Genomic DNA, 25,118 nt, shown 5'->3' on the forward strand with positions numbered 1-25,118 from the left:
AAATCTTCGAGAATTTTATTTTCATACTACTTACAATTACTACATGACTACAGAATAAATTACTATAATTAATTTGACAGTTACACATAAAATAAAATGCAGGTAGAGACAATAGCTCTTTATAAATACATTTTTAAATAATGTTTAGCATTAATCCCAAATTCCCTATTTTTATTCAAATTTGGTCAATACCAAAACCTTTTAAAAACTCTTACAACATATTAATAAAGAGTTTTTGAACAGGAGAAATAAATTAAAAAGTAAAAATAAATTAAATAAATTACGTAAGTTAAGTGATAACAAGTAGAACAATAAATTACCTCAAGCACACACACAATCACACAATAAATTACAAACACATCAAAATAAATAAATTACAATTAAATATTTACTGATTGAGCTTCGCAGCCTTTATTATTAAATTAAAAGTAAAGATAGTTATTATTTAAAATAACATTTCAAGAATTAAGTAAAGAATAACATTGTTAAATAAAAGTTACAAACATTTTTAATAATAATGCATAATAATAAAAAAAAAAAAACATTATATTAATTTATTTTTCGTTTCGAAATCTAAAGAACAATAATTCAATATTCCAGTCTAGCTGGATATAAAAAAGGACACGGGAAAACTACGACTAGCATTGTAGTAATATTTTGTTAGGTCAATACATATAAATAGGTATAGCATTTTTTTAAAAACCTTTTGGCGTGCCTTGTGATCCAATGTCTTATGGCGCATGTACACTACGGAAATTGTCCAAGTCGAAGCGCTAGTCCGCACAACGAAGTATGGGTGACGCTCGCGACAAGAGAGGATAAAGTAACCGAGATGGTGTTCACACTATTACGTCTTGGCCGTCTTCCCGCATAGTGTACATCCGCCATTAAAAATATTATCATGCTCACGCTATGCCAAGTTCAGGGTGAGTGCCAGAGGCTGTTTTATAGGGTCTCCTTCAACAGCATTGAGCTCGCATAAACTCGTCGTGTGAATATTATATGAGTGAGACCAAGCCGTATCTATGAAGGATAAGAGTTCAAAGTCGTTTCGTATGCGAATTCGAAAATACATTAATGCCCGTATTCACAAACATTGAGGTCTCACAGTGCGCGTGAACGCACGGGTGACATACGAACCAATCACCGAGCTCTGTTCAACGCTGTGCGTTCGATTTTCTGCTTCACTTAAGCAATCATTGTTTTTGCATACGGGCGTAAAAATACACGTTGATGGGGCGCGTTGGTCTCGATTTTAAAAAAGGAGAACGCCCAGTTTTTGTCAAAGTGACAACAAAGTTACCTATAAGATGTTATATCTCCTAGATGAGACTTAATAAAATATTTTCTATTGAGAAACAAACAAAGAATTTATGGTTATGGCTCAACATGGGTTCCTTCAGTCCTAGCCTTGAATACAATAGAAGCCATTAGGACTATAAAATTTAAATTTTGTTTATTCTGTCCTCGAAATAAATACACTATGGAAGACGCTTGTTTATTCCATCTTGAGTTGATACGCCGCCTGAAACAAATGAGAAAATAAATTAACCAATGTCTTTATTTAATAAAAAAATGTCTACCCTTAAAACATTTATTTTGTTGCCTCCAATTAAATTAGAGAGGATCAAAAGAGGAGAAAAAAACTAAATAAAGAAATAGGTGTTTCAACATAAGCAGTGGAAAAGTTACTGAAAGCACCAACTAGTAATTGTAGTTGTTGTGTGCGATAAAGTAAAAAACTATGAGGCATTAAAAAGTTACTTTGATTTACGGTCCAGTTTTGGACCGTTATTCCCAGAACGAGTTCGCTTTAGTTGAATAAATTATTGTCAACGCGGTTTAAATGGTACAAAAATGCACTGGCAGATGCTATTATTTGCAGATTCATAAATAATGTCAGTGTAGATTACTTTTTTGGTTCCATGAAAATGCAGGAAAATGAACCTGTGCATACTATTAATTACTGTCAGCCAGGACTCGTCTCTCTCTCTCTCTTTCTGCGACAAGAACTGTCAATTTTAAGCCTAGATGCAGACCATCGCTTTTAGTTGGCCGATAGTTGGGTCGAGCTGTTGATCAGTATGGAGATGTATGAAAGTGCGCACATTACACTGAATTGGTATCGGCCGATTCCTCATACAAATTAGAATCGGGCCCAACTATCGGCCTACTAAAAGTCGGTGGTCTGCGCCTAGGCTAAAGACTCTCTGAGCGATACTCGCTTCTCGCTCTGAACCTTCACCCAGATACTATCCAGCACGCGCACACTCGCTCCAGCGACCAAACTATCGAAAAAAATGGACATGATGTTCTTGACTTGTGACGGTTCTTGAGCGACAAAATGACAGTTTGTCGGTTTATCATCGGGGGAGGGTCGTGCTTGAGTAAAATTAGCCTTACCATTCAGGTAACAGGAGGTGACAGGAAGTCAGGAGGAGGACTAACCAAGTAAAATCGGCAGTAGGGAACCGCGTATCTGACTGCACCAGGCAATCTGCTAACAGGGAGAGTTAGCGGAAGATCGTACGGAGAGCTGTATAACCGACGTGAACGCCACAACGTGACTACGACCGCTCTGCCAAGAGTGAAACGACTAAGAAGCAGTCACTTGTCTTATTCGTCAGAGCTGCGGAACAATAAGTGCCTGAGGGCTTAGCAAAATTAGTAGTACCAGTTAGTTCTTCAGCTTCCTCGCAGTCACGAGCTTGTTGATGTCATGGTAGGCCGCGATCATGGTATGAGCTGGTGCGGTGTTCGCCGAGCATGCAGGATGCGCGCGCGTGCAATCCGCGCCTTCTTGCCCGCGTCGAGCTGCTCGCATGTATCTGAAGAACCGGAGGATCTCAGGGTTGTCTGACACTGGACGACGGAGTTCGTTCAGTTCTCTGGAACAAGAATTTATTTATTTATTAGGTACACCAACAAAGTCTGTATAGTACATCTCAATTACAGGTATACACAGCATTTCTTTTTGCAAGGTTAGGGTAGGTACTTAAACACTAGACAAATTCTTTGTTATTCCTTGCAAAGTGAAGTTAATGAGCTGCAACAGCTTATAAACATCTATCGCTCTCATCGCTGCAACTCATGTGAAGCCAGCATCTACAGTTTGGCCGCCAATAAAAACTCAATCAGTGAAGGTCAATCAGGTTATGTGGGACCTTCTACACACCTCACAAATGTACAGTGGACCAAAGGAGAATCAATTTTTGCATGCACTGTGGAGCTTGGTGGACAAGAACAATCTTTGGAAACAGGGAGAAGAATTATGGGCTCAAATCAGAAGCATCTTCATACTTCATACCGTCTTGATTTTTAACGTACTTATACAAAGTAACGCACAGGAAAATTTTCGATTCTAAGGAATTCAGGGGATTTCGCTTTCAATACGTCAAAGAAAACGACTGACATTGGGAATCCTGATTAACCTAATAAAACTGTTTGGATCCAAAAAATGTTGTATCCCGGAATTCCCCAACGTACATCAAGTGACGTGAACGTACGAGTAAGTAGATTTGTCTGGAACTGTGCAGATTTATTGGAACGATTGTGAAGTTGAAAGAAGGAATCCTTCAATTAGAGAACATTCCCAGTTTCTATGATTTATTTTTTATTGGACTGTTCCCTTTTAGTCGTCAGAATAAAGTATTTGCTTTGAAGATTTTTGGTACTTTCCTCTTCAGATTGACATGCTGTCACTGCTGTTTTCCTTTAATGATAAGGAATAGAATGAATGGCATTTATTGGTAACGAAAGACTTATCTAGACTCTCAGGGAAGTAATGAAAAACAAAAAAAAAAATATACCCATGGTTCATGACGCAATCTTTTTTGTATCTATAAATTCGAACATCGTCGACATTGGTAGATATAAATTGCGTTAAGAATAAATAAAATATAACGGTAAATAACACAGTTAAATGTTCAATAAACAATACGTTATAACAAAATTTTACAAAAATATTCCCATCCATTGTTCGATTGGCAGAAAATTGAGTTCCAAAAATACATTCAAATGCTTTCAACACTCCGTATAAATATTCGGATGCGGGTGAAATATGTAAAATCCGTTCGCGTCTGTTTCTGCAATGTATGCAAATTGGTTCTTGACACAAGAAGGAATTTGTAATTGTCAAGGAAATACGTTGAAGCTCTTCTGTGGGAACTCGGCTTGTGTGAAAATGAAAATGGCGCTGGTTGAAAAATAACATTCAAGTAGGTAGGTAAGTTTCGCTCAAGAAATTCGTAATGATTTGTTTAAGACCAGAACCCTTTTACGAGTGATTTAATTAATCAACTGTGACTAGGCCTGCCGCAATGATTTTCCGATTGACGCTTGGTAGCGCCCTGCATTCAGCGCATGTACCTATTAGGTCATCTGTCCACCTTGTGGGTGGTCATCCCAGGCTTCGGTTTTCAGTCACGTACCGGCGTACGTAGACTCAATTCCAGAACCTAGAGGCCCCATCATCAGATTCAATCCCAGGCTTCGGTTTTCAGGTCACGTAAAGGCGTACGTAGACTCAATTCCAAAACCTTGCTGTCCCATCAGCCGTTAGTTCTGCGTGCTATGTGCCCTGCCTATTGCCACTTTAGCTTTCTAATTCGTCGGGATTTGGCAGGGATTTAAGTTCACTTACGGATCTTCTCATTTCTGATTCGATCTCGTAAAAAACACCAAGCAGAGTCGTCTCCATAGCACGCTGTGCAACTTTGAGCTTCCATATTATGTTCTTTTGAGCCCATAGTGAGAGGTCACGTTTCAGTACTACGTTATCAATCACACATACCTGCTTAACTGGGCAGAGACGAGGTTGCTATACGGCGCATATTTGGCCGGACTGGCGTACATGAGGCAGATGAGCTGTTCCCGACAGGCCTCCAACTTCACATCGCTCAAGTTCTGGCCCCCTATCTGGGTGCCACCGTCTGCCGAGTTCTCTGAGGGGGTCAGACCTGAAAAAGAAAAAAGATCATCAATATTAGGATCAGACAACCCTAGATAGACTGTGTGACTAAAATAAAATGGCAAAAAATACAGAAAAAGGGAAGAAGATCAGCGCGGAACTCGTTAGGGACGAGAAAAATACAATGACGTAATGGTGTTTAAAACCTCACTTAAGTGGGATTTATAACCCAATCGAGTCACCTGGCAGTCGTGACGTCATATAGACGGTCACGGACGGACGGACGGGATGTGGCAGGGATGTGTGCGGGTGAGTGCAAGAGTGGTACGCAGTTAGCTCGAACGGGTTGTAAGAGAAACATGTTATAATACCTCTTGTCACAAAAGTATTGTTTTATGATAGTCAAATAAACTTGATGGTTTTTGGGAAACTTTTGGCTCTAAAGAAAATGGTTTTGATTGAGAATATTTTTTTGTTCCTCTCAAAAACATGATGTCACGATCATAGCCATAGAATTCCTTCTGCTAATAATGCAGAAGCATCAGCTAGCTACCCTGTGATGCAGTTTTTGTACTTAGCCCTTTACCTATCTAGTTCTAAATTACCATTTACATGATTCAACAATAAAGGCCAACCATTTAGGTCATGGTTCCAGTGTTCATTTGTGCCAAGTTTGTCCTTGCATCAAGTTAATAGGGAAAATCCTTACATAGATTTTAATTCAAGAGTACGTGCTGGAACGAGTGCCCTTACTGCAAGCAACATAACACCTAATTTGTATTGTATTAAGAGTTTAATGATCCAGAATGAAGAATGAAAGAAATTATATTAGCTAAAAAATAAAAACAATGTTATTTTAGTAAACAGTGTTGCTTTGGTTAACTTATTTGGTTAGTTTAGAAATTTCATTTACCTACTTAAAAATGTAATTTAGAAGCCTGCTTAAGTAAAATTAACAGAACAGTAATGAATGGATAGTAGCATTTCAGATAAAAATCGTTTATGGTTTTTTATCGAAAGACCAAAATGTTTGTCTATTTAAACACTTCCCAGAAACCTAGCAACCTTTATAGTTTAGTATTTGAATTATTTATAGACAGCTTTTGCCCTATTAAGATACATTATTCAAGGGCTCGTCAATCTTTTTATCAAAACAGTAATGTAGGTTGCGCAACGAAAGTTAAGGCAAACACACAGACTGATGTACTTAATATTTGAATACTGAAAACAAACAATAAACTACACATTTAAGTTCAAATGTAGCAGGGTCTCCAGCACGTGTTTTCCTTATAGAATCAACAAAAACATGTGAACATTCAACCAATTTTTTGTCTTTAAAAACATTGCTTTACTACACATTTTTATTTGCATCAACAATTTTTTTGCTTTCCATGCCCGGTGGAAAACATGTGCGTAGTGAAACAATGGTTTTGTTGATTGTATGGCCAAGCACGCGCTGGAGAAATGGTTTTGTTGATTGTGTAGGTATAGGGCCAAGCACGCGCTGGAGACCCAGGAATACAATCTCTTGTTTATTATCTGAGGTCTTACCACGAGTTTACGTTAGGTGTGCTCGCTAGCGAGTACGTCAAAAAAATCTATGAAGATTTTAGTTCTTGAAAGTAGCCGCTAGGGGCGCTGTAGGTACAATCTGTCATACATTTAATGTCATTTTTTTACGCAGTCGCTAGCGAGCACACGTCACGTATCTCATGGTAAGCACACTGTCAGCGAGACACAAAGCACTTGTCAGTCCGACTACGTAAGACATCAGCGCCGACAGCGCGTGTAAAGATACAAATCTTTGCTCATGTTGATGGCCTCAACACTCGTTGAGTGACGTAGATAAGTTAAAACGAAGCTAATGTTTAATGTCAGAAGTAAGACATTTTAAATGTTAATGTGATTCTGGCTGCGAGGCAGGATACAGCCTATTTCTGGAATTACCCAAAAATTTTTTGCTGTGTAAATCGGTAATTTTTATACAGAATTCTGAGGGTACGCGTTACATTCAAAGGTTTCTTTGGATATTGCCAATAACAGCTGTTGTATCAAATATCTGTAGGCGAATCGCGTTATTGCTTTTTGTGTGAAATGACAATTTTTTAGGGTTCCTTTATGTTTTCAACTCTAGGTCTTTAGCCATTTTACAGAAGACTGGCATGAATTTCTGGACTCTATGACACATTTAAAGAAAGAAAGAAAGAAAAGTATTTATTTGGTGCAAGTATTTAAAGCATCCTACCTACTAGTATTATAAATGCGAAAGTTTGGATGTCAGGATGTCTGGATGTCTGGATGTTTGTTACTCTTTCACGCAAAAACCACTGAACGGATTTTGTTGAAACATTACAGTATTATTGTTTGTAACCCAGTTTAACATATAGTCTATGATTTATGCCGATTTGTGACACTAAATTTCACGCGGGTGAAGCCGCGGGCAAAAGCTAGTTACAAATAAATCCTACTAATATTATAAATGCGAAAGTTTGGATGTCAGGATGTCTGGATGTCTGGATGTTTGTTACTCTTTCACGCAAAAACCACTGAACGGATTTTGTTGAAACATTACAGTATTATTGTTTGTAACCCATATTAACATATAGGCTATGATTTATGCCGATTTGTGACACTAAATTTCACGCGGGTGAAGCCGCGGGCAAAAGCTAGTTACAAATAAATAACAACTTAAAGACTATACAACAGAGTACAAGCACCAAATGAGCTCAGTATAAAGATCATAGCAGACATAATAATATCAACTCGGAAAGGGATCAACAACGTATCACTTTTCACGAGCTGTCATCGCCTTTCGCGTGCTGTCGATTGCGAAGGGAGGCATTTACGTTACGGTACGGATAAGTGTGAGTTACAGCAGCGGTGCCCAAACTTATTTTGTCTACTGCCCACTTTGAGAATAAATTCTTTTTAGCGCCCCCATTTGTAGTCGAGAGTCGAGTGCTCAGTCGGTGTCTAAGAGACCTCCTAGTAAATGATGCCTCCCAAGCCTCTACACAACGTCCCGATTTTTTTTTCTTTAAGCCTGCAGCGCCCACAAGGGGGCGTTATCGCCCACTTTGGGAAAGACTGCGTTACAGAATGGAGTTTCATACAAAGTATACTGACCGCCTCGAGTTGATACGGTTACGATCCCTTTCCGGGTTGATAAATGTGCTACGTCCTTAAGCCGTGACGGCAGAGCACATTTTATAATTAGTTTTACACGCAACTCGTGTGGACTCAGAGTGACACTTCTAGGTAGGCATTACATGTAGCGTATTTTCAAAAAACAAAAATAGCAAAGTAATAAAATGACGTCACAGTAAAAATAACTTAGTGAATCCTAAAAAGAGAAAGCAGTCTGAAGACCTGAAAGAATCCAAACACCGGAACCCTGTTTCGTACAAAGTTTCTTTAAATTCTTTGTTCTCAATCGCAATGGAAAGGGCACGTACTTTCATAAAGCGAGTAATAACTATTCCTTTTATTGTATCGGAATCTTGTTTCTTTGTGCGATAATCGTCCTGTGACATGAGTATTCGTTTAGATCGTTTTGTGATATTTAATCTTTGATGCCATACAATCTATACTAATATTATAAATGCGAAAGTAACTCTGTCTGTCTGTCTGTGTCACTTTCACGCCTAAACCACTGAACCGATTTTGATGAAATTTGGCATAGAGATAGTTTGAGTCCCGAGAAAGGACAAAGGATAGTTTTTATCCCGGTTTTTGAAACAGGGACGCGCGCGATAATGTTTTTCTGTGACAGACAAAATTCCACGCGGGCGAAGCCGCGGGGGGGAAACTAGTTGGTACATAAGGCGAACTTAATGCCATTGGACATTCTCTGCCAGTTAACCTATAGCTAGGCTAAAAAGAGGAAAAGTTCGTGATACATAAGGATAATGCGTCTTTTCATTAGGCTTGAGAGAGACTAACGCCCGTATTCACAAACATTAACTATGAGGTCTCACAGTGCGCGTGGGCCGTGGACGCACTCAGGGTTCACACGAACCAATCACAGAGCTCTATTCAACGCTGTGCATTCGATTTGCTGCTTCACTTATGAATACGGGCGTAAGAGTAAAGGATGTAGTGTTGTATCAACGGCATTGAACTTTCCAATCTAGTTCTGGTACTTATTATGACGTAAGCATCTAAGGAATGATTCCCAAAATTCACCCCCCAAAGGGATGAAACGGGTCGTTTTTTTTTTTGGCAGGTCCAATAAAAATAAGCCTTATGCTATTGAAATAAGGTTGGTATTACTTACCGAGCCTAGCGAAGATCCCGTCGAGTCGTGACAGCAAGGGCGAGTAGAACGGATCGTAGTTGCTTAGGATCATAGAAGAGGCTGGAATTTTCTGGAAAACCTGTGAAAGTATGGAATTATTTAAGAAAGTGTCCTGTGTACGCACCTACTCATTCATGATAGTATACTTGGGTGCAGGTCAGCTCATAAGAGATAGGTAACTATTTCGTTTCCGGATTTTATAATTGGTGTATAAGAAAGGACATCTAAGGCCAATGCACACAAATTTTTTTATAGCGCCATCATCGACGCGCTTTTGTAGCAATACAGACGCGATACACACGAAAGTTGGACCCAATCTATGGAAGTTTGTAGGAGAAAAAAGTCAGTGGGTCTAAAAAACGTAGTGTGCAAGCCCTTATTTTGTATAGACTTGAATTACCTTCATCCTCCTTTGGGGACATTTTCTATTTTCGGACGTAAAGTTCAACGTAGTAGGTTAGGTAGATTTTTTATGCGATTTACTTTCAATAAAAGAACTTTTCCACATTATACTCACTTTGTAATTGTTAGCAGTCGCCATCTGGCCCTTATAATAGCCGTTCTTGGTGGGTAGGTACGACACTTTCTGTCCCCCCGCGCCGTACCTGAAATATGAGCAAAGTTGTACCCTTGAATCAAAAGTAAAAAATGAGAAAGGCCTGTTTTACAGGCTTTAAGTAGCCTAGCACTTGGCGAGATTACCTAAAAATTTGGGTATTAAAAACTATAACAAAAGATGAAATATTTGTCTGAGAAGCCAAAATGGCCTAACGGTTTAGCCAAATGATGTTGTTTCGTTAGGAGATCAAATTCTATCGCTATTGTCCCCTGGACTATAATTGGTGAACCCACTTCTATTACAATCATACCTGGAAAGATAGCATGGAGGGAGATTTTGAAAAACTAAATAACCTTTTTTCGTAAAGAGAAAGGCAGCTTCATTGATAAAGTCGCCAGTGCGACATATCGATATCCATCCAGCCTATCTAGTTTATCTCTGCATTGAAGTATTTGATCATTTCATAGGCGCTATACTCATACACGCAGTATGTAGCCATAACTATAGATCGTTTCATCCACGAAGACGCTAATGTTTTAGTGTTATCGGTACACGCTAAATTATCCATGATTGCACAACCACACTATAAATAACGCTCGGATTGCTCGGATCAAAATCACCGCATCTCGCGCTTCCATCGATCAAAAATTGGTGGGGCGCGTCTTCGTGGATGAAACGATCATCGAACTGTTATGACGGGATATTAAAATGTCTTTTTAAAAAACAATTATTTTTTATTAACTGAAATACGTTTACTTTAAACACAGAATTTTACTTTGAATATCCGAACTGACTCTATTTTGAATGCCCGAAAGTTAGAGGTCCTTACTGGATGGATGCCCGGTCTGAACTGCGCCTCCGAACTGGAGGTTCAGGCTCGCTGCATCGTGAAAATGCTGACTCTGCAGGTTAGGATGGCAATACAGCAGTTTAGCCAACATTTTCAAGGTGTAACAGCCCCCCGTTTAAGATGAAACTTACGCTATTTGCGAAGTTTCAGGATAATATTCTAATTCTTGGAGCAGGTATTTCTGCTAATTCTTGAGCATTTTCCGAATCATTATCATTACTATTAGAGTTATTTCCAACCTTGTAACTAAATTTCGGGCATTTACTAATAAGCTTTTTATAAAATATAAAAATTAAAATTATAAAGATTACAATAGTTACACAATAAGTGAGAATGGGGTAATGCGAATCATATTCAATTAATGGGCTAGGTTCATTTAAAATTTTATCAACATCTGTTACTATCTGGTTATTATCGACAGTTAAAAGTTTTTTCAATTTAACATCAGTTAATTTAAGAGGTTTCGTTTTTTCTTGTAACAATTTAAGCTTTTCTACATTGCAACAGTTATCTTTAATTAAATTAAAATCTGAATATTTTATATTTATTGTAAAATTTAAATTAGATTTAGCAATTAATTCTCTATTCTTGCAAAAGGCAATACATCCAGATTGTAAATTAAGGATGCCTGTACCTGATAATTTAGTCTCTGTAACTTGGGAACCACACTCTACGGTAAGTTTAGTAGGTTCACTTTCAACAAATATCCATCGGTTGCCCTTCAATTCTTGCCAGATGTCTATTTGACCATAAATTAACTTTGATTTACATTGTTGCGGCAATTTATTTACTACTTTTAATAACATTTCAGTTTCACAAATAGGTGTATGTTGTACAGACAAAACGTTTAGATTGCCGCATATATAAACTTGGTTATTTGGTTTAGCGCATTCCCCAATATCTCTGCTACATACATATGTTAACTTATCTCTACTTACAGCTACATAATTACAGAAAGGTACAATCATGGCAAATGTATCTGGATTTTCTTTATCATGTGGTACTGGTATCGGTAAAGGTTTATACAGATTATACTCAATTCCATGAACTAATGGTATTTTAATTACAAAAACAATTTTATTTATAGTGTAATAACAATTTAATTTTGAAACATCTATTAAATTATGAACAGTTTCCAAACTTAGACTTATGGGCAACTCTTGGTATTTCGGTAAATTTCTGACACTATTTATTAATTCATCATAAAATTGTTTTGGTGTAAGAATAGATGGATGAAGAGAGTGACTTTTAGTAAACATTATTGCATTAACCAAATCGTCAATTTTGAATGATAAAGTAAGTAAACTTGAGTATAGTTCATTACAGACTATATCCATTATGGATTCTATTATTAACTTATTAGAAACTACAGATAGGTTCTTAACACTAGCTGACAAATTTTCAATAGCGTCATTCAAACGTGCTTCATTTACGGTAATGGCTGTTATGGTTTCATTGTAATGCAAAAGTGCCGTACTAGTCATTAAGATGTTGTCCTTAAGTAATGATGCAAGTTTTTTATCATTACGTTGAAGGGTTTGAATGGCGTTACCATATTTAATAGCGTCGTCTTCGTCCATTGTACCGATTATTTGTTTAAAAGCGGTTCCAATTCCGGCGAACCAGGCTGATCTTTTATCGCGATTTGAAATCAAATGTGAGATAGAACTATAATCTCGTTTTATGTCACTGAGTCTTGAAACCAGGGGTTGTAATAAACTATTACATTCAATATCTGAAATATAATCATTTTGTTGGCAAAGATACCTAGCAGTTCCCAGGATGGAATTTATATTGTCTATGTGAGGTTTTATATATGCTATGTCTACCGAAACCAAAACGTGAAGGTCATCACTGGTGATTCTAACTGTTCCAATTGGGTCGAAGTAAATTCCTGGATTCTCGTCTATCTGTTGCACTATATCTGAAGCGACAATGGTGAGGCTGATTGAAACCGTTCTGTAATATAATATAAAACTACATGTTATAATTATATAATAGAAGGAGAGAATTAGTTAAGACTAATTCTTATATTAAAATAAAATGCCTTAAGGGCAGTCCTAACTAACTAAGCTTGGGTTTGCAAGCTTCAGTTCGTCGTAGTGATGCTTCACATGTCGACGATTGATAAGTATCGATAAGGTGTTTCCTCCGTGTATTTTTACGACCTTATACGGCCCTTTCCATATCGGGGCTAAGGCTTTGCCTAGCCGGGGGTGATTTTTAAGGTAAACAAAATCACCAATTTTGTACTTCACTGCACGGACATGTTGATCATAATATGTTTTAGATCTTTCTTTGGAGGATGTTATATTTTCTATTGCTTTTTGGCGGGAAACCTTAAGTCGGTGATGAAGTGTTTTAATATATTCAGGGTATGTGAGGTCTTCTCGTAGATCATATACTGAATCTGGAATGAAGGGTTTGTGCCCAAAAACTAATTCATATGGTGTAAACTTAGTTGTAGAGTGAACTGCACTATTGTAAGAGAGCATGGCTGTATAAACAAATCTATACCAATTGGTTTCATTATCATTAACATATGATTTAAGGTACTCTTTGAGGGTACTGTGGCTCCGCTCTAGAGCACCTTGTGTTTGTGGATGGTATGGAGCTGACCAAATTTGTTTTATTTTCAGAAATTCACACGTTTTCTTGAAAAGTTCTGCAGTAAAGTTTGTGCCCTGATCAGTTAATATAGACTTTGGAATTCCAAAAAGTGATATGAAATGAACTAGACATTCGCAGGTTTCTTCAGCTATTGCGTTGGAAATGGGGTATGCTATAGAGAATTTTGTTAAATCGTCTTGTAGAGTGAGTATGTATCGTAACTTGTTAAGTCCAGCTTCAGGCAAGGGACCTACTATATCGAGACTAACCCGTTCAAAAGGATGTGTGGATGTTGTTGTTATTTGCATGGGTGCACGATTAATCTGTCTTAAGGCTTTGTTGGATTGACAGGCTGAGCAGTTTTTTACGTAGTGTTCTATGTCTGAATTCATGTTTTTCCAATAATATCTTTCTCTAATTCTATTGAGCATTCTTTCAGTACCAAGGTGTCCGGCAATAGGAATATCATGGTTCTCTTTCATGATCTTTGAGATCTCACTGGGTGTAGGATAAATAATGTTGTTATGGTATATATTTACAGAGACAGAAGTGTTGTTAAAAAGGTATGTTAGCATATTATAAATTTTGACAAAAGAATGTTTTTCAAACGCATTTTTGAAATCTGATATAGCGAATTGTGAAACATGAGCTTCGGATAGTAATTCAGTTTTTACATTTTCTAACGTTCGAAATATATCGGGGTAAGTTGCTTCGTCAAAGTAATGTACTTTTGTGAAAATGAAATAATATATTTTATTATTACAAGGGATTTTTTGATATCTAAAAAGTTCTTTTTCAGCTGCAACATAGGAGTTTGGATCATCTACTTTGGATAAGATTTCTTGTACATACGGATTTGAGTCATCTAAATCCAATGAAGTGGGGATAAGTATTATTGAACAGTTACTTTTAGTTAAACTTTCATTATGTTCCAAAATGTTTGTGTCAAAAGATTTATTTTTATCTCCAATTGCTTTAAGAAATTGACTGTAGTTACTGTTTTGTACATTATGTTCATTAATATTTATATTTTCTGTTTCAGGTGCGGTAGCGTGAGAAGGTGACGAGACGGGAGAACCGGTATTGGCTGATGGTGGTGGACGAGCGGCAGGACCTGGCGTTTCGACAGGTAAGGTATCAGGTTGTGGAGAGGGAATTTCTAAGACGTCGAAATCAACGTTGAGATCATCACTATGAGGGCTGATTTCAAGGAGTCCGAAATCATCAAGATTAATGTCGAGCAAAGGATCTTGGGATGGTGCTGGATCATTAAGTGGAGGATCTCGATTACTGGAAGAAGCAGGAGGATCATCGTTGTGAAAATTCTGTGGCTCAGTCGAATGTTGTACAGGATTTACTGGATAGCGGGATAACGCATCAGCGTTACTGTTAACTCTACCCTTTTTATATTCGATCTCATAATCAAACTCTTCGAGTTTAAGTCGCCATCGGACTAATTTTGATCCAGGATCTTTACAATTGAAGAGCCATTTGAGAGGCTTGTGATCCGTTAAAATTTTGAAACGGTGCCCATATCGTCAGTTGCAGGTTCACTTGGGGTAACTGACAAAATACAGTTTTTCAGTAGAGCCGTTTAAAGTTTTTTTTCGTCTTAAATCGGACATAACTTTTTTCCTATTTAACCTTTTTTGGATCTGTTTTTACAGAAATGCTTAGAATTCTACGCAGTTTTAGATTAAATAAAAAGAATTATCTAATATGTCTTAGTTAAGGAAATAAATTGCAGTTACACCAATGTATTTTTGTACTTTTGACAGTTACACTAATTTTACACCATACTTTTGGAAAAAACATAGGTCAAATTGGTGTAAGTACTGCCCAAATTAAAATAATTTGATGTATTTGCTGGGTTTTGTTTACTTAGTTGCTGTATAATTTATGTAAAAGTATTAAAAATTAAGAGAGTTCATGAAAAAAAATAACATTTTGTAGTTTTCTTTATTTTTTTTTAATTTTATTAGAAGTAACTTTTATTTTATTCATTAAAAAATGTTAAAAAATCAAGAAAATATGTGTATTTAATTTTTTTAAGACAGAAATATTGAAATAACTAAAGTATTACTGTGAAACTAAGTAATTTCAATATTTTTTTAAGTTTTGACTTACCAATACCGTATTTAGCTCTACGGGGCAACTTAAACTGAAAACAAAATGGATTTAATTTCCCACCTCTTTATAGCAATGTTGAATTAAGGTCATAAGTACTACAACAGTAAAAGTAACAGAGTAACAACAGGTTATTGTTAGCAACGCGCAGTGACGCCTAGTTGGCTGGATAGTTGCTCAATTTCAATTTTTTTTTTGTTGAGCTAACTTTAACTTCTTTAACTCATACTGCTGGTATAATAATAATGTAATATGCCTTAAAACTTTCTAAATTCCTATTTTATTTCATGTTATAAACCTTAGCAAATCAGTGTAACTGCAAAGTTTTGTAGCAAAATTTTTACATTATTACAGATACACCAATTCAACCTGGTAAAATTATTACAATGTCAGTTACACCAAAATTGTGAAGGAAATCTGAAAAGTTCACACCTGAAAATGTCCGTGTAATTGTAATTTTTTTAAAGCTAGAATTTTTTTACGTATACCATTCGAAAGAGCAGAAAAAACTAAGAAAACCTGTATATTTAACTCAAAAACCGTATTTTGTCAGTTACCCCAAGTGAACCTGCAACTGACGATATAAGTATGGACGGAAGACTTTAGTTCCCCACACGATTGCTAAACATTCTTTCTCCGTTACACTGTAATTACATTCCGCTTTGTTCAAGGTTCGGGACGCATATGCTACTGGTTGATCTTTTCCAATGGGACCTTGGGACAGGATTGCGGAGATCGCGTGGTTGGATGCATCACAGGTAAGGTTAAATGGCTGACTGAAATCTGGGTAGGATAAGATAGGAGCAGTGGTAAGTTTTTGCTTTAGTTCATCGAAAGCAAGTTGTTGAGGATTTTCCCATATAAAAGGTTCGTCTTTCTTTAATAAAGAAGTAAGTGGTTTGGCAATCTTTGAAAATTCTGGAATAAATCTTCTATAATAAGAAACGAGCCCGAGGAAGGATTTGACATCTTTTGGGGATTCAGGAATGGGGAATTCAGTAACTGCTTTAATCTTGTCTGGATTCGGTTTGACACCTTCATTTGTTATTACATGACCAAGATAAGTGACTTCCTTTCTGAGGAACTCACACTTATCTGGTTGTAGTTTTAAATTGAATTTCCGAAGTTTGTGGAATACTGACGCTAAATTATTTACGTGTGAATTTAAATCTGGTGAATAAATCGATAGTGGAAATATCAATTACTGTAAGGGACAAAACACGACTTTTCAGGAGAGCCAAAAAACGATTTTTTTTTTCTTTATACCTCAATATCTTTTTATGTGATGTTACGATTTAAATAGTTTCTATGGCAAAGTTCCTTAGAATTTTCTGTTCTTTCATAATATAAACGCCAAATTTTCGAAAAATGGGTAGTTTAAAAGATAGCATGTCCCTTACATTAAAAAAACGAGCTTGACTGTACCTTACAATGTTGAAATTTCACAGTATGGAATGTCATGTATGTTGTAAGGTACATTTAAGAATAAACACGACAGTAATATTATTGTAACTTGACAATTTTAACATTGAAACCTGATGTAAGTAGAGGTTGCATTCGAGTATTCATTAACAAAACGAAGAGAAGAGATAGAAACAAGACAACTTAGTGTTCACAAATGCAGTTGGAGGCATCAAATACACATCACCAACAAAACATTTAGTCACTGATGATGCCTACATCTGCATTTGTGAACAAGTTGTCTTGTTTCTATCTTTTTCTGTTCATTTTTACGCAGTTAAGTTTTTTTTTTTCAATCATCGTTCGTTCGTTTTAGCCGAATGACGTCCACTGCTGGACAAAGGTCTTCCCCCAAGGATTTCCACAACAACCGGTCCTGCGCCGCCCGCATCCAGGCACCTCCTACAACCTTCACCAGATCGTCGGTCGACCTAGTGGGGGTCTGCAGCACATTACGTCTTCCAGCTCGTGGTCGCCACTCAAGAATTTTTCTGCCCCAGCGGCCATCAGCTTTGCAAGCTACGAGCTCCATCCACTGCCACTTGATTTTAGCGATTCTGCGGACTATGTCAGTCACTTTGGTTCTCCTGCGGATCACGTCATTTCTGGTGCAATCACTACGAGCATAGCACGCTCCATCGCCTTTGACCTTGAGTCTTCTTATGAGGCCCACAGTAAGCGACCACGTCTCAGATCCATAAGTTATCAAAGACTTTTGTCTTGAGACAGTGCGATATTTCAGACGTGAGAATATCACGAAGCTTCCTGAACGTTGCCAGCCGAGTTGGATTCGACGATTGACCTCTTCCTTGAAGTTAGACCTACCTAAGGCTGGTTTTAGTGTCACGCAGACCGTCAGTGCGGATCGCTCCGCACAGCCAATCTGTATGAACTGATAGGGAGCGAGCGATTCCTGCGGACCGCATTACTCTAAAACGCTTCCTCGAAGTTTACAGATCGGCTGTGTGAAGCGGATCCGCACTGGACGGTCCGCGTGACACTATAACCAGCCTAACTGGACTGTTTGTACTAGGTATATATAAGTGTCAACAACTGCCGAGTGTAGAGTATCCAACCTTTAGAGGAGTGGGTGCAACACGGACATTTGACATGATTTTGTCTTGTCCATGTTTCATTTTAAGACCCCCTTGTTGAGAGGCTCGACTCAGGCCATTGTGCATTGTGCCTAGATCTTCCACGGTCTCAGCCATGGCTATGATATCGTTTGCGAATCAAAGGTGGGTTATTTACTCACCGTTGATATTTATGCCGAATCCGTTCCAGTCCAGAAACAGTTTCGGAGTTTTCAGTTCCCCCTGTCTGCTGCTGCAACTGGTTTCGAGTCTTGATCCTGGAGACGGAACTACATTGTGGCATTCAACATTTCGATGTATCGATATAGGTAGTCAATTTGACACCGTTGGAGAAACTGTAGTAGGTACTGCCCAGGTCTCGATCGAAGCTTTCTCATAGTCCACAAACGCCAGGCAAAGTGACTGACTATACTCCTCGGTCTTCTGTATAATCTGCCGTGGCGTATGTATGTGGTGTACTAAAGCCTTTTCGGAAACCGGCTTGTTGAGAGGCTGGAAGTCATCGAGCTTACGAGCGAGACGATTCGTAATGACTCTCGAAAACAGCTTGTAGACATGGCTCGGAAGTGAGATGGGTCTATAATTCTTCAACAAGGTTTGTCGCCTTTTTTGAAGAAGAGTGTCACCACACTTCTGTGCCATACCGTAGGCGTTTTTCCTTCGAGGATGACGGGATTGAACAGCTTCTGAAGAGCCTTCAGCCCCTCGGTCAAAAACCCAACTGCGTAAAAATGAACAGAAAAAAGATAGAAACAAGACAACTTAGTGTTCATAAGTGTAGTAGGAGTGGGAGGCATTAAATGCATATCACCACCAAAAAAAAGTAATTGATATCCTATATGCATATTAACGTAAGGGCCTAATTATAATAAATCAAAAAGTTTTAAATAAAGTAAGGTTCAATGAGTTCAAAAGTTAAAACCAACAGTTTAGGGTAAGGGCTGAATTGTATTATTAAAAGGAATTTACGTCCTTTAAATCATTTGTTTCCCCAAAAGTCGTATTCAGACGACTAAAAATGTTTAAGGTAAGGGACATTTTTTTAAAGATATCAACATTTCAAGTATACCAATCGATAGAGCCGAAAATTCTGAATGCGTTGGTATATATAACTCATTTTGGCCAAAATGTCCCTTACATTAATTGATACTTCCACTATCGAAATGACAATATCATCAAGGTAAACGAAGCATTGTATACCATTGAGTCCGGATAGGGCGGTATTCATTAATCGCTGAAAGGTTGAAGGTGCGTTTTTGAGGCCGAAGGGCATTCTGGTGAACTCGTAATGCCCTTGAGGAATATTGAATGCTGTTTTGGGCGCATCGTTTTCATTTAATTTAATTTGATGGAAACCTGAGGCTAGGTCTAAGGTTGAGAAATATTTGCTATTTCCAAGTTGATCTAATATTTCATTAATTTGAGGTAGGGGATATGTATCACCAATGGTAATATCGTTCAATTTTCTATAATCGACAACGACGCGCCATTTGCGTTGTCCGGATGCATCGAGCTTTTTGGGGACCACCCATATAGGGGATGACCATGGAGAATTGGAAGGTTTGATGATTCCATCATTGAGCATCTTATTGATTTGAGTATCAACTTCTGATTTGTGACATTCTGGGAATCTGTACGATTTGACGTGAATAGGATTTTGAGAAGTTGTCGTGATATCATGTTTTATAGCGTCAGTATAGGTGAGTTTTTCGTTAGGAAGATGAAAAATATCTGAATACGTAGAGCAGATTTCATGAAGAGCTTCAATTTCTTCTTTATTCATATGAGATGTACGGAGGAGTTGTAGAACTTTTTGAGTCCGTTCGAAACAGTCATAGGAATTAGAGAGTTGAGAATTAATTGGTTTGACATTGTCTTTGATAGGTTCTTCCAAGGGAGTAAGTTTTAGTTTCAGGTTCGAGTTAACGGTTGTTGGGTTTTCGGATGTATTCAAAATTGAAATATTGATTCTGTGATTTTGTTTTACTTTTGTTACACAATTTGCAACAAACAATTGGTCAGAAATATGTTGGTCAAGAACAAGTCCTTCTTTTACATCTGGATTTAATACGGAACATTCAATGACGGTTTCTGATCGTGGTGGAATCACGTACACGGGGTCATTGAAGTAAAGATTCAAATTGAATTGATTGATCATAAGGATATTTTTGTTGTAATTAATATTACATTTTAAATTGCTGAGGAAATCGTTTCCAATGATTCCATCGTAGGGGAGGTGAATATCTTTAACTATGTGGAATTTGTAATTAATATAATTACAAGGGATTTTATCAGACAAATAAAGAGTTAAATTTAGATGTCCAAGAGTTGGAGTTGGTTTTTCTACAGGATCAATTCCTTTGATCTGAATAGGTTCTCTGATTATTTTGGGTCGATTTAGAATTGAAGTTCTTTTCAAAAGACTGATGGAAGAACCTGAGTCAACTAGTAGACATAGAGGTATATCAGATACTGATGTTTGGATTAGCACATGTGGTAACGATTTTTTTGTAGGATCAGTTAGGATTTCGTAGACTTCTTTGTTTGTATCCTTACAGGATTTAGGAATTGTGTGTATATACTTTTCTGTTTTGATATTTGAATGGACACTTGTTTGGGGCTGGTTACCCGTGTGGTCCTGGATTTTGGAGAATTGGACACTTGCTTGGGGCTGGTTACCCGTGTGGTCCTGGATTTTGGAGGATTGGACACTTGCTTGGGGCTGGTTACCCGTGTGGTCCTGGATTTTGGAGGATTGGACACTTGCTTGGGGCTGGTTACCCGTGTGGTCCTGGATTTTGGAGGATTGGACACTTGCTTGGGGCTGGTTACCCGTGTGGTCCTGGATTTTGTAGGATTGGACACTTGCTTGGGGCTGGTTACCCGTGTGGTCCTGGATTTTGGAGGATTGGACACTTGCTTGGGGCTGGTTACCCGTGTGGTCCTGGATTTTTGTATGATTGATGGTGCCGTTGATAGAATAGGGTCGCGCTAAGGTCGTAAATTTGGGCTGCACGAGACACCTGCGTGAGCCCACTACTCGTTTAAATGATTTGTTGGGATTTGGTCATCGTCTTCGGGCTGTTGAATTGTTGTGTCCTCATAAATATAGGGTTGAATTTCAGGATCAGGATATTCGGAATTTTCAACGCAATGAACGCGTGCTGGTTGAGACGTTCTAGATCTCTGGTTCTGATTAAAGCTTGGACGACTGGAATTTTGCGTCGGATTTTGAGAAAACTTGAAGCGGTTGTTATTGTATTCTCTCCTTCGACAGTTTTCAATTGTGTGACCTTGGTTTTTGCAATATCTGCAGAAATTTGGGTTTTGGTTAGGATTTTGATTGGGATTTTGATTGGGATTTTGAATATTATTTATTGTGGGTCTAAATAAATTATTTCCCGTATTGTTAAATCGGGGACGCGGTGATGGCCCGGCCACAGGAGCAGGATTATGGCGGGTCATCAATTTTTGGATCTTTTCTTCTGAAATGGCTAGGTTTACGGCTTCATTTAATGTTGCGGGTTCTTTCATTCTGATAATATTTGAGATTTTGGGTGTTAATCCCAGAAGGAAGGTATGGAGAGCTAAATCTTCCATTGCAGCGATTTTTCCGACTAATTCTTTTGATTTTTTATTGGATAGTGTGATTTCTGTTAATAATTTTGAAAGGCAAGTTTCAATCCGTAACCCGAATTGATTAACGGGCTCAGAATTTGACTGCCTACATTCCTGTAATTCAGCAAGGAGGTGAGTGTAGTGCTTCTTTTCTCCGAATTGGGTTTTCAGGAATTCACTGAGCTGGTCCCAACTGTCGAAGTCTTTTATAGAGCAAGCTACCTCAGCCTTGCCTTCGAGCTGGCTCAATATATATTTAAATAAAATCGGCTTTTGTGTTGAATGTGCGAGAGAATTGGCATTATTGCAGTTACTTAGAAATGAATTTAGATTTTCGCGTTTTCCATCGAATGGTTTAATAAATTTGAACAAAACTGATATGTCTAATTTCTCCTCTGACGTTTCGGTTTCTGGTTTTGGCGGCATTTTTAATTTAATGTATTACTGAATTGATGAATATTATTTATGAAATATTTTAACTTGCTGAAAACAATGAACACGACAAAAATAATATAAGAGCACAATAATTGAATGATTACGTAAAATTCACGAGGAAAATCTGTAATAAAAACCGACACACAAACAAAATAAATTTACGAAGAGACCCTGTATAAAAATATTGTTTAATTTAGCCACCTGGTTTGAAGACACTGCGAGCGGCGAGTACAGCGATAACGAAGGTATGTGAATGCGTGGGCGCCGGACGAGGCGACGCTTGTTTTGACTAACACTTACTTACAGGAACAGATATTAATTAAGTACAAAGTTTAATTTAATATGTTGTTACTCTAATGAATAATGTTAATGCTATGATATAGTTATTTTTCTAAAAATTATTCACTGGATGTTGTTGAATTTATCACTGAATTAGATCTTGAACCGAAGTAAATAAAAAGTTGTTTTAACTCACAGGATGATGCACTTCATTTTACGATGCACTAAACGGGATTCGAAGTGTTGACCTTGGAACTGGAACACTGTAGTTGAACTCGTTGACACTGGACACGTAGACACGACTTGCAGAGCAGGATACAGCGGGATATAGAAGAGCGATGCGCGACCACTGGAGAGCCGGGATAATTTCGGCTTTGGATGAACCGGGATACTTCCGGCCTCTGGATGATGATGAGTCCAAACCGGGATGACGACGATGATGACGACGATGATGATGATGACGGACACTGGGCTATGATAGTTCGGGTGATGACGATGTTGGATGCGTGGCACTGCTGATTATTTTTGCACACTTGGAGACGTCCTTGAGATGTACTTTTACATCCCTTCTCGCTGACACCAATGTTATGACGGGATATTAAAATGTCTTTTTAAAAAACAATTATTTTTTATTAACTGAAATACGTTTACTTTAAACACAGAATTTTACTTTGAATATCCGAACTGACTCTATTTTGAATGCCCGAAAGTTAGAGGTCCTTACTGGATGGATGCCCGGTCTGAACTGCGCCTCCGAACTGGAGGTTCAGGCTCGCTGCATCGTGAAAATGCTGACTCTGCAGGTTAGGATGGCAATACAGCAGTTTAGCCAACATTTTCAAGGTGTAACAGAACGTCACGTTTATCGAAAATTCCCAAATCACGCTAATGCTTTATTAGTCTATCGCGTACAAAAAAAACTGGAGCAATCTTTGAATGAGAAAAAGCGCAAACCCGTCAAATATTGAACAAAACAGGGGAAATGAAAAATGAAATTCTTCTGGAAATTAGGGGCTTATTGAAAAATAAATTGGGCAGATTACGACGATTGTCAGTACAAAGATTTGAAGATGCCAACGCAACGTATGTGGTTCAGTAGGTCTTCTAAAAATAACTTCTTCATAGCATGATTGCAAAAGTAAATTGCTTGTTTAAAAACCAGTATGAAGTAGAGTTGGCCAAAACCGTTAAAGTTTTTTTTTAGTTTTTTTATAAAACCATTTAGCTCAAGTTGAATTATTTATGAAATTACTGGAGTGTTTCATTATTCACATTTTAAACCGCTTTGCTACACTGGGCTTTCGATATTATACTTCAAATTCTTCCTGTATATTTATTGCAGTTTGTAAGACACTCTTCCTGTATATTTATTGCAGTTTGTAAGACAAGATAGTCAGCTATCTCTCGGGACTACAGTGCCTACTCAATCTTCACTGGTTGGGTTTCATTGGCGGTCAAACTGTAGATCTTGACTATACAGGTGTTGCAGTGATGGGAACAAAAGAAGAGATTATCATGACGTTAATTTTTCTCAGTGAAAATGTCAATGAATGTATGAAGGTAAAGAAGAGCAGATAAAGGTAGCAGAGAAGCGCTGGACGCAGGCCGCTACTAATCGATCAACATGGAAAGCATTGGGGGAGGCCTACGTTCAGCAGTGGACGTCCTATGGCTGGAATGATGATGATGATGATGAAAGAAGAGCATTTACTGAATATACCTCTACTGTGGCTTCATTGACAGCGGCATTTCATTGAAAATACGCAAATTGCTCTGTTACAGGATTATTCCGAGGTTTTATTTGATAAATTATTGTTTTATCGAAGAATGGTGCTTTCTCAGGGAAATTATTTGAGTTATGATTTACGCGATGGAATAATCGGAGTTATAAGAAATTAACGGGAACAAAAAGAAATTTATGTTACCTTCCTCTAAATTAGAGATGCCTAACCGTTGGAATTTTTCACAATGTTAGCAATAAAAACGAAATGTTTTAAACTTTAGTCCAGCCCTATACAGTGAAATCAAAACCCTGGAAAGGCAGATGATGGAGCCAAATTGAGGATTTGACTTAAGCTCTCCACGTTAAGGCTAGTTGGAATGGGGAGGCCTGAATCTCCTTTTGCGACATCTACGTCCCTATTCTCTGCCAGAACCAATGACTACAGGACTTATCACACCACACTTCCCCACCACTGCAACTACTCTATGGCCAGGATCTACAGTTTGGCCTCCAATAAAACTCAATCAGTGAAGGTTGATTAGTCAAGGGGGATATCTTATTTTGGAACCCGCAATGAATTTAATCAGAAGAATATAGGAGGAGTTCCAAGTATAATGTCGACCATATGACTAATAATATTGCCTCAAACACCTACTAACCGTGACTCTAGTATGCTTAATTGAGATGAGAGTATGCATAAGATACCTACAAGAAGAGTGGGAGTGGTCATATTCTCTTCTAACGGAATCACGCGCTAATTCTATCAAACATAATTATCGACTTACCGTGACATATCAACATTAGAGAGGTCGTTCGCATCCTGGTCCATGTTTCCATAGAACCCGTCGTTGGGGTACGCGTACGCTCCAGTCGGACTGGTCTCGTACCCCATGAAGTCTTTATTGTACCCCATGAAGTCAGCTTGACGCGTCTTAAGATACCACAGAAAGAGTGGGAGTGGTCATATTCTCCTTTAACGGACATATCGAGTTACCGTGACATATCAACATTGGAGAGGTCGTTCGCATCCTGGTCTACATTTCCATAGAACCCGTCGTTAGGGTACGCGTACGCTCCAGTCAGACTGGTCTCGTACCCCATGAAGTCTTTGTTGTTTGTACCCCATGAAGTCAGCTTGTATTATTAATTGTCCCTT

General features: G+C 38.0%; 1 protein-coding gene across 2 annotated transcripts; it reads right to left on the reverse strand.

Moving 5' to 3' along the window:
• Positions 1-25,067, reverse strand: LOC135083892 (uncharacterized). 2 transcript variants are annotated; one of them, XM_063978646.1, is made up of 6 exons: positions 24,957-25,067; positions 9,724-9,811; positions 9,186-9,285; positions 4,793-4,958; positions 2,675-2,888; positions 1-1,525 (listed from the first exon to the last, which is right to left on the reverse strand). In XM_063978646.1, the coding sequence occupies exons 1-5, from the start codon at positions 25,061-25,063 to the stop codon at positions 2,678-2,680; spliced, it is 672 nt and encodes a 223-aa protein (XP_063834716.1). In that variant the 5' UTR covers positions 25,064-25,067; the 3' UTR covers positions 1-1,525; positions 2,675-2,677. The 2 variants fall into 2 exon arrangements, with proteins under 2 accessions (XP_063834716.1, XP_063834715.1); XM_063978645.1 differs by lacking the exon at positions 24,957-25,067 and adding an exon at positions 24,748-24,894.
• Positions 25,068-25,118: the final 51 nt, after the last annotated feature.

Source organism: Ostrinia nubilalis, chromosome 24 (assembly GCF_963855985.1).
Source record: "Ostrinia nubilalis chromosome 24, ilOstNubi1.1, whole genome shotgun sequence".
NCBI classification, from domain to species: Eukaryota; Metazoa; Arthropoda; class Insecta; order Lepidoptera; family Crambidae; genus Ostrinia; species Ostrinia nubilalis.

Coding starts and splice junctions, on each gene's coding strand:
- LOC135083892 (XM_063978645.1), bottom strand. CDS start 24,875: ATGGGGTACAATAAAGACTTCATGGGGTACGAGACCAGTCCGACTGGA. Junction 9,812..24,747: donor TCTAATGTTGATATGTCACG/GTAAGTCGATAA, acceptor CTCATATTTCAG/GTACGGCGCGGGGGGACAGA. Junction 2,889..4,792: donor GTCTCTGCCCAGTTAAGCAG/GTATGTGTGATT, acceptor TTCTTGTTCCAG/AGAACTGAACGAACTCCGTC.